The sequence below is a fragment of the Galeopterus variegatus genome, unplaced genomic scaffold (assembly GCF_000696425.1).
Source record: "Galeopterus variegatus unplaced genomic scaffold, G_variegatus-3.0.2 Scaffold4347, whole genome shotgun sequence".
Lineage (NCBI taxonomy): Eukaryota > Metazoa > Chordata > Mammalia > Dermoptera > Cynocephalidae > Galeopterus > Galeopterus variegatus.
In genome coordinates this window covers 98,863-117,452 of record NW_007730458.1, presented here as the reverse complement: position 1 = coordinate 117,452, position 18,590 = coordinate 98,863, and the positions used below count along the sequence as shown (strand labels likewise).

Sequence of the window (18,590 nt, the reverse complement as noted above, 5' to 3'; positions counted from 1 at the left end):
AAATGTGTGATAGAATTTGGCAATGAACATATGTGGGCCTAGTGTTTTCTGTTTTGGAAGATGATTAATTATGGATTTGATTTCTTTAATAGATATAGGCCTATTTAGATTGTCTATTTCTTCAACGTGAGTTTTGGCAAAATGTGTATTTCAAGGAATTGGTTCATTTCATCTAGGTTATCAAATGTGTGGGCATAGAGTTGTTCATTGTAAACCTTTATTATTCTTTTAATGTTCATAGTATCTGTAGTGATATCCCTTTTTCATTTCTGATGTTAGTAAGTTATGTCCTCTCTCTTTTTTTCTTAGTGAGCCTGGCTAGAGGCTTATCAATTTTATTGAAGAAGTAGCTTTTGGTTTTGTTAATTTTCTTGGTTAATTTCCTCTTTTCAATTTCATTGACCTCTGTTCTAATTCTCATTGGTTTTTTTCTTCTGATTACCTTGGATTTAATTTGCTCTTTGTTTTTTAAATTTCCTAAACTGGAAACTTAGATTATTGATTTTAGAGCTTTATTCTTTTCTAATACAGCATTCAATTCTATAAATTTCCCTCTAAGCACTGCTTTTGCTGTGTTCCACAAATTTTGATGAGTTTTGTTTTTATTTTAATTTAGTTCAAAATATTTTAAAATTTATTATGAGATTTCTTCTTTGATCCATGTGTTATTTTGAGGCATGTTGTTTAATTTTCACATATTTGGGGATTTTCTAGTTATTTTTCTGTTTAATTCTAGTTTAATTCCATGTTGTCTGAGAGCAGGCATTGTATGACATATTCTTTTAAATTTGTTAAAGTGTGTTTTTTGGCCTAGAGTGTGGTCTTTCTTTATGAATGTTTCATGTGAGCTTGAGAAGAATATGTATTCTGCTGCTGTTGGATTAAGTAGTCTATGGATGTCAATTATATCCAGCTGATTGATGGTTTAATTATGTCCTTACTGATTTTCTCCCCCCTAGGATGTCTTCATTTCTGATAGAGAGGTGTTCAAGTTTCCAGCTATGATAGTGAATTTATTTATTTTTCTTTGCAGTTCTATTAGTTTTTGTCTCATGTAGTTTGGCACTCTGTTGTCAGGTGCATACATGTTAAGGATTGTTATGTCTTCTTGTAGAATGACCCCATTATCATTATATAATGTGCTTTTTTATCACTGATAACTTTCCTTTCTTTGATGTCCGCTCTGTCTGAAATTAATATAGCTACTCCTGATTTCTTTTGGTTAGTGCTAGCATGGTATATTTTTTCCACCCATTTACTTTTAATCTATATGTGTCACTATACTTAAAATGGGCTTCTTGTAGGCAACAGGTAATTGGATCTTGTATTTTTATTCACCCTGACAATCTCTGTCTTTTAATTGGTACATTTAGACCATTGATGTTTAAAGTGGTTATTGATATACAGCCAACCCTTTGTACCCATGGATTCCGCATTAATGTATTCAACCAACTGTGGATCAAACATTTTATATGATTCTATTTTCTCTCCTTTCTTAGCATATCAGTTATACTTCTTTTTTAACTTTTTAAAGTGGTTGTCCTAGAGTTTTGCTATATACATTTTTTTATAACTAATGCAAGTCCACTTTCAAATAACACTATATCACTTCATGTGTAGAGTGAATATGTTATAATAACAAAATAATCCTAATTTCTCCTTTCCTTTGAAATTTTTTTTTTCTCCTCAAAGCAGTGTCTAAAGTTATTCATTTTAGAAAAGCTAAATTCAGATTAAACTTCTAGGGAGATTTATATTTCACTCCATCTTACTTCCTCTATAACAGATTTTTAAAATTTTTGTATGTGCTTTCAAGGTATGACCTTAAGGACACAAGTAAAATCACATTGGTTGACATTCAGCTGATAGCTGCCATGGGCCCTCCAGGTGGTGGAAGAAATCCAGTCACTCCTCGTTTTATTCGACATTTCAACATCTGCACTATTAATTCTTTTAGTGATGAAACTATGGTCCGAATCTTCTCAACAATTGTAGCATTCTACCTTAGGACTCATGAATTTCCTCCGGAGTTCTTTTTAACTGGGAACCAAATAGTCAATGGGACTATGGAGGTGAGCAAATAATGCAATCTAAAATGTTTTAGTATTACATATTTCCCTCATTTGGTCCTTACTTTTTAAAAAATATTTTTTTTCCTTAGCCATTTACTTTGGTGTTCAGTATCAGAGAAACTGTTCAGGAGACTTGAACAGAAAGATCACATGCTTTGAAATTAGGAAATCTAACTGGAGTTGAGCCTTGATTGTTATTTCCTACCTATATGAGGGTACTTCAACAAGGTCATGGAAAAATATAATTGAAAGATAATCTTTCCATGAACTTTTTGAAGTACCCTCATATGACCATAAGCAAGTAATTGACCTTCCAGAGGCTCAGTTTTTTTAATCACTAAAATGGGATAAAATACCTATTTCATAAGGTTGTTATAAGGAAATCATCTGCCACATCATAGGTGTTTCTCTAATTGTTAGGTCCGTAGTCTGCTGCTTGTTAATATTGTCTTTTCTATCTTCCCTCCCATTCTTCATGTTGTCTTTTTTAAAAAAGAAACTTAAGCAGCTTATGAATATATTTTAGTCAGGCCATATAACTTAGAAGTAGCAGTGAAAAAAAAATAATAAGGATATACAAGGGTGGGAAAAGAAAACAAGACTGCTCGTATGGCCAAGAACAGCTCTTAATTTATTCAGGGTATGTTATCTACCTCTGCTTGGAGGCCAGAGGCAGCCTTATCTTTGATGGTAAAATGAAAAAAGTATATTTTTAAAGGTAAGTCAGTGATAATCTCATCAAACTAAGCTTTGTGGAAGCTTGATAAGAGGGGTTCACTTTGAGATTACTGCAATAGGAAGCAAAAAGCTTCCCTAGAATCATTTTATCAGTTTCCAGGAGCATCTATCTTTCTAAAATTCTTCTCCACTTGTTTCAGTGGAAAATTTGTGCTGTTAAAGTAGAGAAACTGTGAACAAAGAGGTAGTATGTTTATTCTAATACAGAAAAGTGTTTCTATTTATAAAATTTAATAATTTTATTGCAGGCTTCTCTTGTAAAGGCAGGAGAGCTAGTCAGGTAGAATGGAATACAGAAAGGATTTTTTTTTCTTTCTTGTCTTTTAAGCATTATGGCTTTACCACGTGTAGAGGTTAGGGCAGGGAGATGAATCACAGAACACATACAAATAAAAAAATTTTGTTTGGTTTCCTTTTTCTCAGGCTACATTATAAAAGATTTAATTCACCGACCTTAAAGAGAATATTAAACTTTATTTGGTGAATTCAGCATATAGTAAAAATATACTTCATTTCCATATTTTGGCCAATTAAGATAGAATGAAGAAGGGGTTAGAGAGAGAAGTAGAGAGAGAAGGGAAGGGAGAGAACAAAATGATTTGTTTTGAAGTCAGTGGTAATGAAAAGGAAATTATTTCATCCTGCTCTTCATTTGGAATGCTTCTCAGAACGAGTTATCTGATTTCACTTTCAACTAAAGTTTTTAACTATTTAACCCCAGGTCATTAATCTTTAAATGGAACAACCATAATAACTGGGAATAAAAGTATGCAACTTTCTGGGCTTGGATGGAATCAGATAATATTAAGATCCCTCAATTTCATAATGTCTGGTTGAGTGCTATAAACCAAAATAAACATATATGCCATGTTAGGCATAGTAGTATACAATTTTCTAAGCCTATATAATCTAATAGGATAGATGAAATATTTTGTGTAATATGCTATTTGTTACATGATTTTGCTGATAAGCATTTTATTTTTGCTTTGTTGCTTTTTTCAGATATATAAACAATCTGTAGAAAATCTTTTGCCTACTCCTACAAAATCTCATTATACTTTCAACTTGCGTGATTTTTCACGTGTCATACGGGGATGCTTACTCATCAAAAGAGATGCTGTAGAGAGCAAGCACACTATGATCCGTCTGTTTGTGCATGAGGTTCTCCGAGTGTTTTATGATCGTCTCATTAATGATGATGATCGAATCTGGCTGTTCAAATTAACCAAAACTGTTATAAAGGACCATTTTAAAGAATCATTTGATGGTATCTTTTTACACTTGAGGAAAGAGAATGCACCAGTGAGTATATTCAGTGATTAAAAACATATTAAGTTAAAATAATACAATAGAATGAATTTTTATAATCAATTAATGTCTTTTAAAAATATTGCTTCTTAATGAACATATTCTTTTCGCTTTCCTCATAGATAGGTGTTTGAGAAGATTTGTCTTCAGAGGAATGTATGTAACATAGAAGTTATTTAAAGAATAAATCTCTACATGAAAGGGATTAAATGATATAATAGATGTAAACTGCTTAATATGATGACCCATCCCTTAGTAACTGCTCAGTAATGGGACTTGCCCAGAATGACTTCTGCCTCTAGAAGAAAAAACAACAACAAAACATATGACAGAAAAAAAGCTCTTTCTTTTCTTTTTATTTCCTAAGGATATAATGTCAGGAATTAATTTTCCAAGTGTATTATTTACAATCCTAATTTCTAAAACAATTATCTAATTATCATTCCATAACATGGATGAAACGAAATTTTGTACATTTTCTTAAATTTATTTTCGAAAAAAATTTTTTGGTAATTTGTTGACTTCCTTTCTATAGGTAACTGAAGAGAACTTAAGAAATCTCATGTTTGGTGACTATATGAATCCCGATCTTGAAGGAGATGATAGAGTGTATATTGAAATTACAAATATTCATCATTTTAGTGATATTGTGGACCAGTGCTTAGATGAATATAACCAAACTCACAAAACAAGAATGAATCTTGTTGTTTTTAGGTATCTACATTTGGTATTGATGCTTGAAATTACTATTTATAAATTTTTATTATGAAAGATTTAAAATGTACAAAAAGGTATAAAGAAAAATACAGTGAATTACCCTTCATCCATCTTAAGACATAAAATTTATTTAAGTCCCCTGTTGTAGCTAACCCTCCATCACTGCATCCACCATCATAGCCAATTATAGTAAAAAGAAACTTGTATTTCTTTGGACTTTTACTACACATGTATGTAATTGTACACATATACGCGCAGTCTTATTTTTCATGTTTTAAAACTGCACATAGGGCCGGCCCGGTGGCGCACTCGGTTGAGTGCGGTGCTTGGGAGCGCCGCGGCACTCCCGCCGAGGGTTCGGATCCCATATAGAGACCGGTCCGCTCACTGGCTGAGCGTGGTGCGGGTGCGACACCAAGGGTTGCGATCCCGTTACCGGTCACGAAAAAAGACAAAAAGGAAAAAAAAAAAACGAAAAAAAACCTGCATATAAATAGTATTATATTGGATGTATTATTTTTCAGGTTGGTTCATTCCATATTGTTTGAGAGAGACACAAAAAATGAATTTTTACTGCTATATTGCATTCTATTATATAATTAATTATACTACAATGTAGTCATTCTTCTGAGATAAACTTTAAGTGATTTCTAGCTTTTGCTATTATCTAAAATGCTTTGAATATTTATGTGCATTCCTCCTTGGGTACATGTGTGAGAATTTCTCTAGGCTACATTCCTAGAAGTGGGATTATTGTGTCATGATATAAAAGCACCTACAACTTTATTAATTTTTGTCAAAATATCTTCAAAAATGATTATTATTTTTAAGAACTTCCATTGTTTCTCACCCTTGCCAACACTTAGGATTGCCAGACTTTGTAAGTTTTTCCATCTGAGGAGACTGGGATGGTTTCTATTGTGGTTTTAATTTTAATTCTTCTATTACTAGTGAGGCTATGTGTCTTTTTCAAATTTGTTATTTTGTAGATAACTAATTTTCTGTTTCTCACATAAGAAATCCTAATATTGGGCTGGCCCGGTGGCGCACTCAGTAGAGTGCGGCGCTTGGGAGTGTGGCGGCGCTCCCGCCGAGGGTTTGGATCCCATGTAGAGACCGGTCCGCTCACTGGTTGAGCGTGGTGCGGGCGCGACACCGAGGGTTGCGATCCCGTTGCCAGTCGCGGTACGGGCACGACACTGAGGGTTGCGATCCCGTTACTGGTCACGAAAAAAGACAAAAAGGGAAAAAAAAAATAAAAAAGAAATCCTAATATTAAGAGATGAAAGAAATGTATTTAATAAAAGCAACAAAAATTGCCAGTATAATGGGTTAAGATTTTATTTTCTTTGCATAACTTGTATATTAAATTTCATGAATTTGAACTTTTGATTAGTTTTCCTCTACATCAAATGTCCAATTGTAACTGCTTTTGAAAAATCACAGTTTTTGATGGTAAGATCTTTAAATTGGGATAGTAAAATATAGGACAGCAAAGTTACATCCTTCTAGGGAAGTAAAGCAATGCTAACATGTAAATATATACTTATATTGTCATATATAATAAGATTGTTGTTTTGTGGTAGGTATGTTTTGGAACATTTATCAAGAATATGTCGAATTCTAAAGCAGTCTGGTGGAAATGCTTTGCTTGTTGGACTTGGAGGAAGTGGTCGTCAGTCTTTAACTCGCCTGGCTACATCCATGGCAAAAATGCAGATTTTCCAACCAGAAATTTCTAAAAGCTATGGTATGAATGAATGGCGAGAAGATATGAAGGTAAAATAATAAGGAAACCTAGTGTCTAAAATGACAATAGTGTATTCTTTTACCTGTGAAAAGAGCGCCAGCCTGTATGGATGTGTGCTGAATGCGCAGGTAGTGATAATAATCATAATACTCTTCATAGAGCACCTACTGTGTGTGCTGAGCACTGTCCTAAGTGCTTTGCATGTTGTGAATTTTTTCTATTGATTTTCTGTTCTCTATCTCATTTACCTCTGCTCTAGTCTTTATTATTCCTTTCCTTCTGCTAGCTTTGGATTTAAGTTTTCTTCTGCTTTTTCTAGTTTCTTGAGGTGTCAAGTCAGGTTGTTGATTTGAGATCTTTCTTCTTTCTTAATGTAAGTTTTTACAGCTTAAGCTTCCCTCCTAGCTCTGCTTTTGCTGCATCCATAAGTTTTGGTATGTTGTGCTTTTGTTTTTATTTGTCTCAAAATATATTCTAACTTGCCTTGTGATTTTTTCTTTGACCCAATGGTTCTTAAGGAATGCATTGTTTAATTTTCATGTATTTGTGAATTTTCCAGTTTTCCTTCTTCTGTTGATTTTTAGTTTTGTTCCATTGTGATTGGAAAAGATTTTAGTCTTTTAAAAATTCTTAAGACTTGGTTTGTGGCCTAACATGTGGTCTGTCCTAGAGAATGTTTCATGTGTACTTGAGAAGAATGTGTGTTCTGCTGTTGTTGGCTGGAGTGTTCTATATGTATCTGTTAGTTCCAACTGGTATATCATATTGTTCAAGATTTCTATTTCCTTACTTATTTTCTGTCTGGCTAAATAGATTTCTATCGTTATTGAAAGTGGGGTATTGAAGTCTTATTATTATTGTGTTGCTGTCTATTTCTCCCTTCAATTCTTTTTTTTTTTTTTTTTGAGTGGGGAATTGAACTACTTTTATTTTATTTTATTTTTTCAATATTACTAGCATATATGTTGTTACAAATCATAATTATTCTTTATGCCCCTTATCCAATCTCTCCCCCTCCCTCTTTCCCTCCCCTCTCTCCCATCTAATTACCCTAGATTTCTTCTCTCCTTCTGAAAGAATAATGGTTACTTTGTTGATTTGTGGCTTAGATGATGTGTCCAAAACTGAGAGGTGTGATCAGGGTCCCCCAATATTATCATAGAGCAGGTGCTTCTTCTGTTACTCTGAAATGGGCTCTGTGGAGAGAGACATCCTTTTCTTTTCTAAATCTCTGCTGGTGACTCTCCTTGTGTGAATGCACTCCAGTGGTTGGCAGACCATCTGTGTGGTGGTTTTGGCATCTAGCTGCTTTTGTGGCAGCCATGGTTATTGTGGTGGCTATGGTGGGCCACCGACACAGAGGTGATGTTTATGGCATGCTCCTTGGCGCTAGTGGTGTGCCTGGTTGTAGGGTGTGTCTGGTCCCTGGCTCCATGCCTTGGGTCCCCGGGTAGGCCCTGAGGCACTGGCATGGTGTGCCTGTTTGTGGGAGAGGGGGGTCTGGTCCCCGGCTCCAAGCCTCCAGTTCCCAGGCAGGCCCCAAGGTGCTGGTTGTGTGCCTGGGCCGGAACTAGTTTTCTGTCCTTTGCTTACTTCTGAAATGGGGGAACTTCCTGTGGGAACCAGTACTTGAGCTGTGTGGTTGAGCTAAATTGCTGGTTTGCTGCTATTTCCCTAGGGAAGGCTTTCTGTGCAGCTCAGCATTTAATGGTTGATCTTATAGGTACTTCTGGCTCTCCAGAGACCTAGTGGATCTGGGTTGTGTAGAAAACTCTGATCTGGGCCTAAGTTTTTTCATCAAACTGCACCCGAAGGCAATTCTGCACTCCCAACCAGTCTCTTTTGAGTGGTACTGTGCTGATTGGGGGGTGGGTCAGCTGTCCTTGCTGTGTCCCAGTGTTCTCCTAGTGGGCCTGTCTCCCCCATTGTCCATGCTCCAAACACTTCCCATGGGACAGGCCCTGCGCCAGTCCCTTGTGATGACTCACCAGCATCTGAATGGCTCCCCTTTTTCAGCTGTTCTGACTCCTCGCTCCTGCGTGCATCCACGGGAACACTATTAGTGGTCTTGCTGTCTTGGGGGCCACCAAGGCCCCCATCTCCCCTGCCACCTCCACACAACTTCATCCAAAGGGCACAGCTGGGGCTTCTGCTGGCTCCTGCTCCATGCACTCATCAGCTCCAGCCTTAAAGTGGCTACCTGAAACCCTCAGAGCAGTTTTTTCTTTCTCTCATCATGGTTTCTCCTGCCTTCATGAATTCCGTAGTCTCCCCTCCTCTTTCCCTGAGCTCCAGTGGCCCCAGCTTGGCTGATGTTACAGTTTTATAGTTGTAAAGTGGTTGATTTGTGGGAGAGAGTGATGCTGGGAACCATCTATTCCGCCATCTTGACCGGAACTTCCTCTCTTCAATTCTGTTAGGAAGTTTACTTTATATATTTAGGAGGTCTGACATTTGATACATAAATATTTATAACTGTTATATCTTCCTAGTGAATTAACCTGTTTATCATTACATGATGTCCTTCTCTGTCTTGTGACAGTTTTTGACTTAAATTCTATTTTATCTGATATTAGTATAGCCACCCCTACTCTCTTTTAGTTACCCATTTTCTTGAAATATCTTTTTCCATTCAGTTTGATCTAAAATGAGTCTCCTGTAGGCAGCATGTTGTTGGATCCCTTTTTTAAAAAAATCTATTTTGCCCCTGTGTGTCTTTTGATTGGGTTTTCAAATCCACTTACATTTAAAGTAATTACTGAAAGGGAGGGATTTATTACTGCCATTTTGATATTTGTTTTCTATGTGTCTTGTGGCTTCTTTGTCCCTCATATCCTCTCTTATTTCTTTCCTTTGTGTTTTGTTGATTTTTTTTGTAGTAACATGCTTTGATTCCCTTGTCATTTACTTTTGTGTATATTTTACATTTTCTTTGTGGTTACCATTGCTATTACATAAAACAACTTAAAAGTTATAACAATCTATTTTTAACTGGTAACAACTTAACTTCAATTTCATACAAAGATTCTACTCCTTTAAAGCTCCAACCCTTCCCTACTTTATGTTATTCATGCTCCAAATTACATCTTTATATTGTGTACTCATTAATATAGATTTATAGTTTTTTGTGTGTATGTGTATGCTTTTGTCTTTTAGAATTACAAATAGATTTATGATTATGATATTACAGTGTTTCTATTTGTCCATATATTTATCTTTACTGGAGAACTTCATACTTTTGTATAGCTTCATGTTGCTGTCTAGGTCCTTTTGTTTTGACTTGGTGGACTCCCTTTAACATTTTTTATAGGTCAGTTTTAGTGGTAATGAACTCCCTCAGTATTTGTTTATCTGGAAAGATCTTAATTTCTCCTTAATTTTTGTTTATTGTTTGTTTGTTTTAGCAATTTCTCCTCTTTTTAAAATTTTTATACAGTGCGATAATGGATCTTCAGTGTACAGAAAAAATTAGTTTCAATAAATGTATGTAGCTGTGCAACCACCATCAAATCAGGAATATGAAACATTTCTACGACCCCAGAAAATTCACATGTGCTCTCTACCAGTCAGTCCTCATGCCCATAACCAGCCACTATTCTGATTTCTATTACCATATCTTAGTTTTGCTACTTTTTGAACTTCACTTGAATGAAATTATATCATATGTACCCTTTCATATCAATTGACTTTTTCACTCTAATTATGGGTCTATTTCTGGACTCTCTGTTCTGATATAGATAATCCTATCTCCTTCATTTTTGAAGGATAGTTTTACCAGCTACAGCATTCTTGGTTGATAGGTTTTTTGCTTTCAGCACTTTTAATATATCGCCCTACTTCCTTCTGGTCTGTAAGGTTTCTGCTGAGAAATTCACTGATAATTGTATGAAAGCTCCCTTGTATGTGACAAGTTGCTTTTCTCTTGATACTTTCAAGAGTCTTTCTCTCTTTTTTTTTTTTTGTTTTTGACTTTTGATGGTTTGATTGTAGTACTTTTCAGTGTGGATCTCTTTGAGTTTATCCTAGTTGGAATTCATTGAGCTTCTTAAATTTTTATGTCCATTTCTTTCCTCAGATTTGGGAAGTTTGGGGCCATTATTTTTTCAAATAGGCTCTCTGCCCCTTTTTCTCTTTATTCTCATTCTGGTACTCCCATAATGCTTATTTTGGTCCACTTGATGGTGTTTCATAAGTCCCTTAGTCTCTCAATACTCTTTATTCTTTTTTTTATTTTTGCTCCTTTGACCCAGTGATTTCAAATGACTTGTTTCATGTTAGCTGACTCTTTATTCTGTTTAATCAAGTCTAATGTTGAACCCCTAGTAAATTTTTCAGTTTAGATATTTTATGTTTCAGCTCCAGAATTTCTATTTGGTTATATTTTATAATTTCCATCTCTTTGTTGACATTCTCATCTTGTTCATGCATTGTTTTCCTGATTTACTTTTCTATCTGTGTTCCCTTTTCACTCCCTGAGAATCTTTAAGGTAGTTATTTTAAATACTTTATAGGGCAGTTCATAGATCTGCATTTCCGTATAATTTGTTTCTGGAATTTCATTTTGTTCCTTTGATTGGGCTATATTTCTCTGTTTCTTTGCATGCCTGTGATCTTTTGTTGAGATTTGTTGAGAAACAGCCATCTCTCCCAGTCTTTATGACTGTTGTCATACAGGAGAAGACCTACATCAGCCAACCTTGGTAGAGGTTCTAGAACCTCTCAGACCTTTTCTGGGCATGTGTCTTCTTTGGGATTTTGTGTATGCTTTCATTCTGGTATATATGAGTGCTTTTGACTGTCTTGATTTCCTGTTTCTTCTAAGGAGCTTTTGGTTTCTGTTTCTGTTGTATTCTTCTGACCTTAATTTCTTCCCCTCCCCACTGCCCCTGTGCCTTTCTGTTGAATTGCAGAGTCTGTGTTTCTTTAACATACTAGGACACTCACCTCTGTTTTCAATGGCCTCCAACCTGGTATCCAAACTATGCTGTTGTTCCTGTCAGTGCCACAAGCCAGGTGAGACAGCCCCTCAATAAGCCAGAGTACTGGACTCAAGTTTAACTCTATTCCTTTTTTTATGAGGAAGGAGCCAGGATTTGGGTGGGATTCTCCTGATCTCACTACAATATGCCTAGATGGAGGAGGGGCTAGGGTGAGAAAAATGTGTAGTACTCTCTTACCCTTCTCAGAACAGTCCTTTCTCTTGTTTATGTTCTCTCCTGGGTGCTGCAGCTTAACTTAACTACTTTCTAGGGTTCTCACAAAGGTATTTTGTTCTGTATATTGACAATTTAGTGTCTTCATGGGAGAATGAGGGTCTGGAGCTTCCTAAACCATCATCTAGCTGATGTCGCCTTTTAGATTCTTCATTTATAAAATTTTTATAATGCTACCTATTTCATAGATTATTATGGTTAAATTATATAATGTATGTAAGGTTCTTTATATTATGCCTGGCATATAAATGGTATTTTGAAAACATTAATGCTCTTTTTCTATTTAGAAACAGTTTTTACATAATGTATGTTTGAATATGACTTTTAAAGAAAAGGGATTCTCATGGCAATGAGTTAAATTTGTGTATTTTATTTTTTAGCTTACTTTGGTATAATATTAATAATTATAAACTGACATGGTTAGAAATAATACTTCTTACAAAACTAACTTGCCTAGTTTTGATTATAGAAAATTATTTCTAGGAACAAAACAGGCCTGGCTGGTTAGCTCAGTTGGTTAGAGTGTTGCCTTGTAACACCAAGGTCAAAGGTTCAGTTTCCTATACCAGCCAGCTACCTGAAAAAGAAAAAAAAGAAGAAGAAATCTAGGAACAAAACAGCCTATATATTGGAAGTTGGCTCTAGGGGGAAAAGGGCATAACTTTGTATGATATAAAAATTCATCATTTATTTTATGGAGTGAAAATATTAATTACAATAAATATTTAATGATTTCAAATATATGATTTTATGATAGAGATAAAAGTTTATTCTTAAAAATCACTTGCAGAAGTCGTAATGCCATTTGCACAAGGAACCATACCCAGTTGTATGCTGACAAATGTTCAGCAACCAGCTTTCCAGGGCTGGGGTTAAGGGAACCTGTGTTTTGTAGCATTTGCCCATTTCCATGGTATAAAACCTCCCACCTTAGCTGATATAAAGCTACCAACATGATGTCACTGAAAACAGAGTTGAGAAGAGATGGGAGTAGAGCACCATTACATGGCATTTTACTGTGTAGATATAATAGATTTGAATAACTTGTAGAGCGTAGATAATAATAAATGTAATGAAATAGTTAGGATGTTATGAGATTTAAGTATTTGTTACTTTTGTTTTTAATACACCTATGTTCTTATTTAATTGTAAGTTTATGTAATTTAAATTTTAATCCTGGCTGTGTTAGCAACCTGCTCACAAGTTCCTGAAATTTTAACAATCAGTTCTAACAAGCCTATACAGTCAGCTTAAGCACACTACTGAGTCCATATCTTTATATTAGTTGAGAATTTGGGTTGCAACTGACAAAACAAACAAACAAAAAACCAGCTCAAACTAGTTTAAGCAAAAGATGGAGTTATTGGCTTATAATACTGAAATGTCCAGAGGTAGATAGGCTTGTGACATGGATGAATTTAGGGGCTCAAGTTATGTCCTCAGTAATTACTCCGTCTGCTGGCCCTGCCATCTTCCATTTGGCTTCTTTCTCCAGCAGGCATATTCCATGAGACAACATAGTTGGCCCTAAGTAGTTGAGATTACTGGCCTTTATATCCTCCATCTCTGAACGAAAAGGATTCTTTCTGTTTTCAAGTCCATCTTGGTCCCTGAAGTGAGACTGTGATTGGGCCTGGCTTAAATTGCATGCCTTCCTCCAAATCAATAATTATGTCTAAGGGCTTGGGCAAATTCTGGCCAGTTTGGGGCTTAAGGGATGGGAGAAATGGAGGCCCTGATTGACAGTCCCACCAGAAGTGGGGAGAAGTATTGCCCTAAAACGAAGGTGTTGTTATCAAAAGAAGGGAAAAGGGAAGGAAAGCAAAACCAACAGATGTCCACTGCGTTCTGCTTATAAGTACATGTTTATTTTCAGGTTCTGTTAAGAAATGTGGGCATGAGGGGCCAGAAGACAGTCTTTCTAATCACAGACACTCAGATTAAAGAGGAAGCTTTTCTAGAGGATATTGACAGTGTACTCAATACTGGAGAAGTGCCTAACATTTTTGCAGCAGATGAAAAACAAGAAGTGATGGAGGTAGGTGCTTTCAGGAAGTCTTAATTTTGTCTTACAGTTCTGACATATCTGAAAATCATGCTTTGTGATTTAATTGACACAATATACAATTGTGAAGCACCCACTGCTGTAGATGTCATTACTTTGACCCCCATATCTAAGACCTTGCCACACAAGATCTCTGCTCATAATTTCCCACTTTCTCATTACCATAACCACTTTTACCTGCAGAACATATCACTCATTTTCATTCCCAGCCCCCAGTGATAGCATCTGAAGTAAAATGGACTCATACTGGTAGTTCAAGCATCTTGCTCTTTTCCTCTATAGAATAGGAACACAGATAATAGTTCCTCCTAGGTTGTTGTGAGGTCTGAGAATCAAACAAAATAAAGCACTTATGTAGTGTCAGGCACTTAGAAAGCCCTCAGTAACTGGTACATTACCAATTCATGGCCTGGGTTGGGGAAGTAGAAAAGAAAAACCAAACCAAGTTCTTTTTTTTAATCTGGGAAATGTTAGGACTACCAAGGCTGCTAACGAATGGTGATTTTTCTAATTCGTAGGAGAAATTCGTCCTCCATAGTCCCATCCAAGGAATAGTCCTTTGGGGAGTAGCATTTCCTAAGCTTTGCTAGGCTTTCCTGCTAGCTTTAGCTATTGTCTATCTTACTCTGCTACTAAACTCTTCCATTGCTTCACTATTTATATTTTATATTTGTATATTTTATATACATCTATATATTTTAAAAATTTAACAGTGGATCATATCCTACATACTGTTGCACGACTTGCTCTTTTTTCCATTTATTTTATCTTGCTGATCTTCCCATAGCGCGTACACAGATATGCCTTATTATTTTTTAACAGTTGTATAAAATTCCAGTATGTGGATGTTTTGTTTTTAACCAGTCCCTACTGATGAACACTTTAGTTGCTTTCATTTTTTTTCCTTAAAAACACTGTTGAAGGGCCGGCCCGGTGGCGCACTGCTACAGTGCGCCGCTTGGGAAGCGCGGTGGCGCTCCTGCCGAGGGTTCGGATCCCACATACAGACCGGCTGCTCACTGGCTGAGCGAGGAGCGGGGGCAACACCGAGGGTTGCGATCCCATAGCCGGTCCCGGTCCAATACGGGCGCAACAACTGAGGGTTGCGATCCGTTGCCGGTCACGAAAAAAGAAAAAGACAAAAAAAAAAAAAAACATTGTTGAATAAAGTCCTGTACATATATTTCTTGGTGAACTTTTGTGATTATAAGGTAAAATCTTGGAAGATATTTGTTTTTAAATTATAGAATTATGGAATTGGAAAAGGTTTTCTAAGTACAAATTGTATCAAAGCCATTCTATTAATATGAAAAAATTTAGATATTTGTGGGGAGTAACAAAACTTCATTATATTCTAGTATCCACTAATCTCATTATAAGCTTGTCTATTTTAGTTATGAAGTTTTTATTTTCTGATACTCCCTAGGGTGTTCGCCCAGTAGCTCAGGCTGGCAATAAACACGATGAACTCAGTCCGTTAGCCCTGTTTGCTTTCTTTGTGAATCGCTGCAAAGATAATCTTCATATCGTAGTGGCCTTTAGCCCCATTGGAGATGCCTTTCGAAATCGCTTGAGACAGTTCCCATCCCTCACCAATTGCTGTACCATTGACTGGTTTCAGGTTTGTAATTTGTGGGTTTGAGGGGTGGGCCACTAACTCTTGGAATTTTACTTAAATCTTATTTATGCTCCATTAATATACATTTAGCAAGTGTTTCTTGATCACTTACTATAATGACAGGCATAGTGCTCAGCACCAGGGACTGAGAATAGTACATGATCCCTACAAGGAGCTCAGACTCTAGACTGGAAGACAGAAGAGGCAATTAGTAGTCATAATTATATAAAAGAGCCATAATATTGATATGCAAAAGTTATATATATGAAGACAGTGAATTTTTAAAGTATGACTATGATGAATTAGTTACATAGAGGGGTGTATTTAGAACCAATAGGAGATATATATATTTATTTATTATGAGGAATTGGCTCACATGACTATGCAGGCTGACAAGTCCCAAGATCTGCAATTGGAAAGCTGAAGACCCAGGAGAGCCACTGGTGTAGTTCCAGTCTGAAGGCTAGCAGATGTAAAGCCCAGGAAGAACCTGTGTTTCAGTTCAAGTCTGAAGGCAGAAAAAAACTGATGTCACAGCTTGAAAGCAGTCAGACTGGAAGAATTCCCCCTTTTTTAGGGGAGGGTCAGCATTTTTTTCTATTCAGGCCTTCAACTGATTGTATGAGGTTCCCTGACATCAGGCAGGGTGATCTGCTTTACTCACTCTACTAATTTAAATTGTAAATTCATGCAAAAACATCCACTCAGAAACATCCAGAATAACGTTGACCAAATATCTGGGTACCTCATGTCCCAGTCAAGTTGACATATAAAAGTAACTGTCACATGAAGTTAGTATGTGCAAAGGTAGAAAGGTAGGGAGAGTGTGGCTCATTTGGGCAACTGCAAACAGTTTGGTATAGCTGATTGGCAATGAGGCCAGCAGGGGTTAAATTGGAGCTTTTGATGGATGCCAGGTTATAAAGGAATTTGTAAGGTGTTCCTAGGAATTTGGTTTTATACCAAAGAAATCATAGCAGCATTAACATATTTTTAGGTAATCTGTATGTTAGGAGAAAAAAAAAAAACATTTGGGGGCCGGCCCAGTGGCGCACTGCTACAGTGCACCGCTTGGGAGCGCGGCAGCGCTCCCGCTGAGGGTTCGGATCCCACATACAGACCGGCCGCTCACTGGCTGAGCAAGGTGCAGGCGCAACACCGAGGGTTGCGATCCCGTTGCCAGTCCCGGTCCGGTACGGGCGCGACACTGAGGGTTGCAATCCGTTGCCGGTCACGAGAAAAGACAAAAAGGAAAAAAAAAAAACATTTGGAGGCTGTGTGGTGGATGAATTGGAGTGGAGCAAAGCAAAGACAGAAAGACCAATTGCGCAGGAATTTCAGTCATGCTGGCAGCAAATGATGAAGGCCATGGCCTCACTTAACCTTAGGATAAACTGTCACTGCATGTGTAAGGCCATTAAGTATTTATACCACTGAGAACAGTGGCTCATGGTGCCTTGTATTTACCTGTTTTATGTCCAATAGAATGTGGACTATGCATTGACCCTGGATAGTTTCTTTTAGAAATTAATTTTTGGTACTAATTTGTTTTATTGTCTCATGCCTATTTATCATCAATTGGTGTTTGAAAAACTAATTCTGCCCTTTTAAGGATTTCATATCTGTTTCAGTTAGTGGATATTTTAGTGTTTATACAATAATAAAAGCTATATGAAACAATTTTTGCTTTATACAAGCCGTATCTTAATATTGCTTCCATTAAGTAGCCAAAAACCAGAACCAAACAAACAAAACCTGCCCAACTGTAAGTCTTCTTTTGTGAAGTTTTGTAAATATAATTCTATTACTTCTGGATATCTTTTTCAAAGCCATGAGACTTTCACTTCTATTATAAGTGAGTCATAACCATTGGAGAAAATTAGAAAAAGCTGAAATAGAGTTGCCAGTAGATAAGGGAGATTAAGTGGATAACAGAGAGGAATAAAGATTTTATAGTGAAGCATTAGGAAGATAGAGCCTGTGCCAGAGGAGCTGATGGCATTGTTTGGGACCTAGGTTTATGAAACTCAGGAAGTGAGTGTAAACCACTCTGTGTCACACAGCCAGGAAGACATTGACCTTAGGCTAGATCTCAGGTTTTCAAAGCAGGGCATATACTTTCTAGGAGTGCCAAAACAATCCAGAAGACAAGAGAAGCAGTTATTGAAATGTTTGATTAACATTGACACTCTTACTCAGTTTGTATGACAGATGGCCATGTGTCATAGATGATATGCTAGGAACCCTGAGGGATTCCTGCAATGAATTGAGAATTGAAGATATAATGCAAGCATAAGTGGGCAGTAAAAGAATGCCATAAACTAGTATGAGCTAGCTTGAACTATGTGTCAGCCCATCATGAGGCAAAACCAAGGACTACTTAACAAGATCTGACAAGAAATTAGTAAAAATAAATTTAAGAAGGCTATTTGGAATATGGATTTACATTGACTGCTTAAATAATAAACCTTATCCCCAGGGTATATCATGCCTGGCAATATTAGCTTATGACAGGATGAGAGATACTATTGGTTACCTGTCCAACAGTGATTTTCTACTCACTTCATCCTTGTAGACAGAATTCTGATTTTGTTTGGGAAATCACCCTCCAGGTAGCTGTGTATCATAGGGATCGATTCATGGTTGGTCTAAGTCAATATTGGTGCTCTCATTCCTCTTGCTAGTGATTGTTTTATGTCTGAGCCTTATGTATGAAACATTCTTTGCCAATGGGTCCTGAGGTAAAATCTGCTAAGGAGCTTTGGAGGAAATTTTTTCACTATAAAGAGTTACATGGTAGGAAAAGGGCCTCTTCTGTCTCTCAACCTTGTGGCTGAGGATGTGATGCCCATAGATGCAGCAGTCGTCTTGTCACTGTGATGGGACAAGCCCAAGGATGAAATAAAGTGCACTGAGAATGGTGGACCAAAAAGAAGGAAAGAACCTGGATCCTTGATACAGTTGAGCTTCTAAATTAAGCAACCCTGGAAATACTCTACTTCTGGGCTTCTTATATAAGCTTATACACCTCCCCGCTTTTAAGACACAGTAAGACTGGTTTTCTGTCACTTGAGCCATAAATATTCTAACTGCTACAGATAGTATTAAA

General features: G+C 36.6%; 1 protein-coding gene across 1 annotated transcript in view; it reads left to right on the top strand.

Annotated features, from left to right (window-relative positions):
- LOC103602911 (dynein heavy chain 12, axonemal-like) overlaps positions 1-18,590 on the top strand; it is a gene marked incomplete at both ends in the record, with an annotated part of 185,863 nt that overhangs the window by 69,585 nt on the left and 97,688 nt on the right. The window contains 6 exons of the mRNA XM_008587356.1: positions 1,817-2,072; positions 3,813-4,112; positions 4,654-4,832; positions 6,422-6,614; positions 13,675-13,836; positions 15,290-15,484. Coding sequence (XP_008585578.1) covers positions 1,817-2,072; positions 3,813-4,112; positions 4,654-4,832; positions 6,422-6,614; positions 13,675-13,836; positions 15,290-15,484 — 1,285 coding nt within the window. The remainder of the gene's footprint in view (positions 1-1,816; positions 2,073-3,812; positions 4,113-4,653; positions 4,833-6,421; positions 6,615-13,674; positions 13,837-15,289; positions 15,485-18,590) is intronic.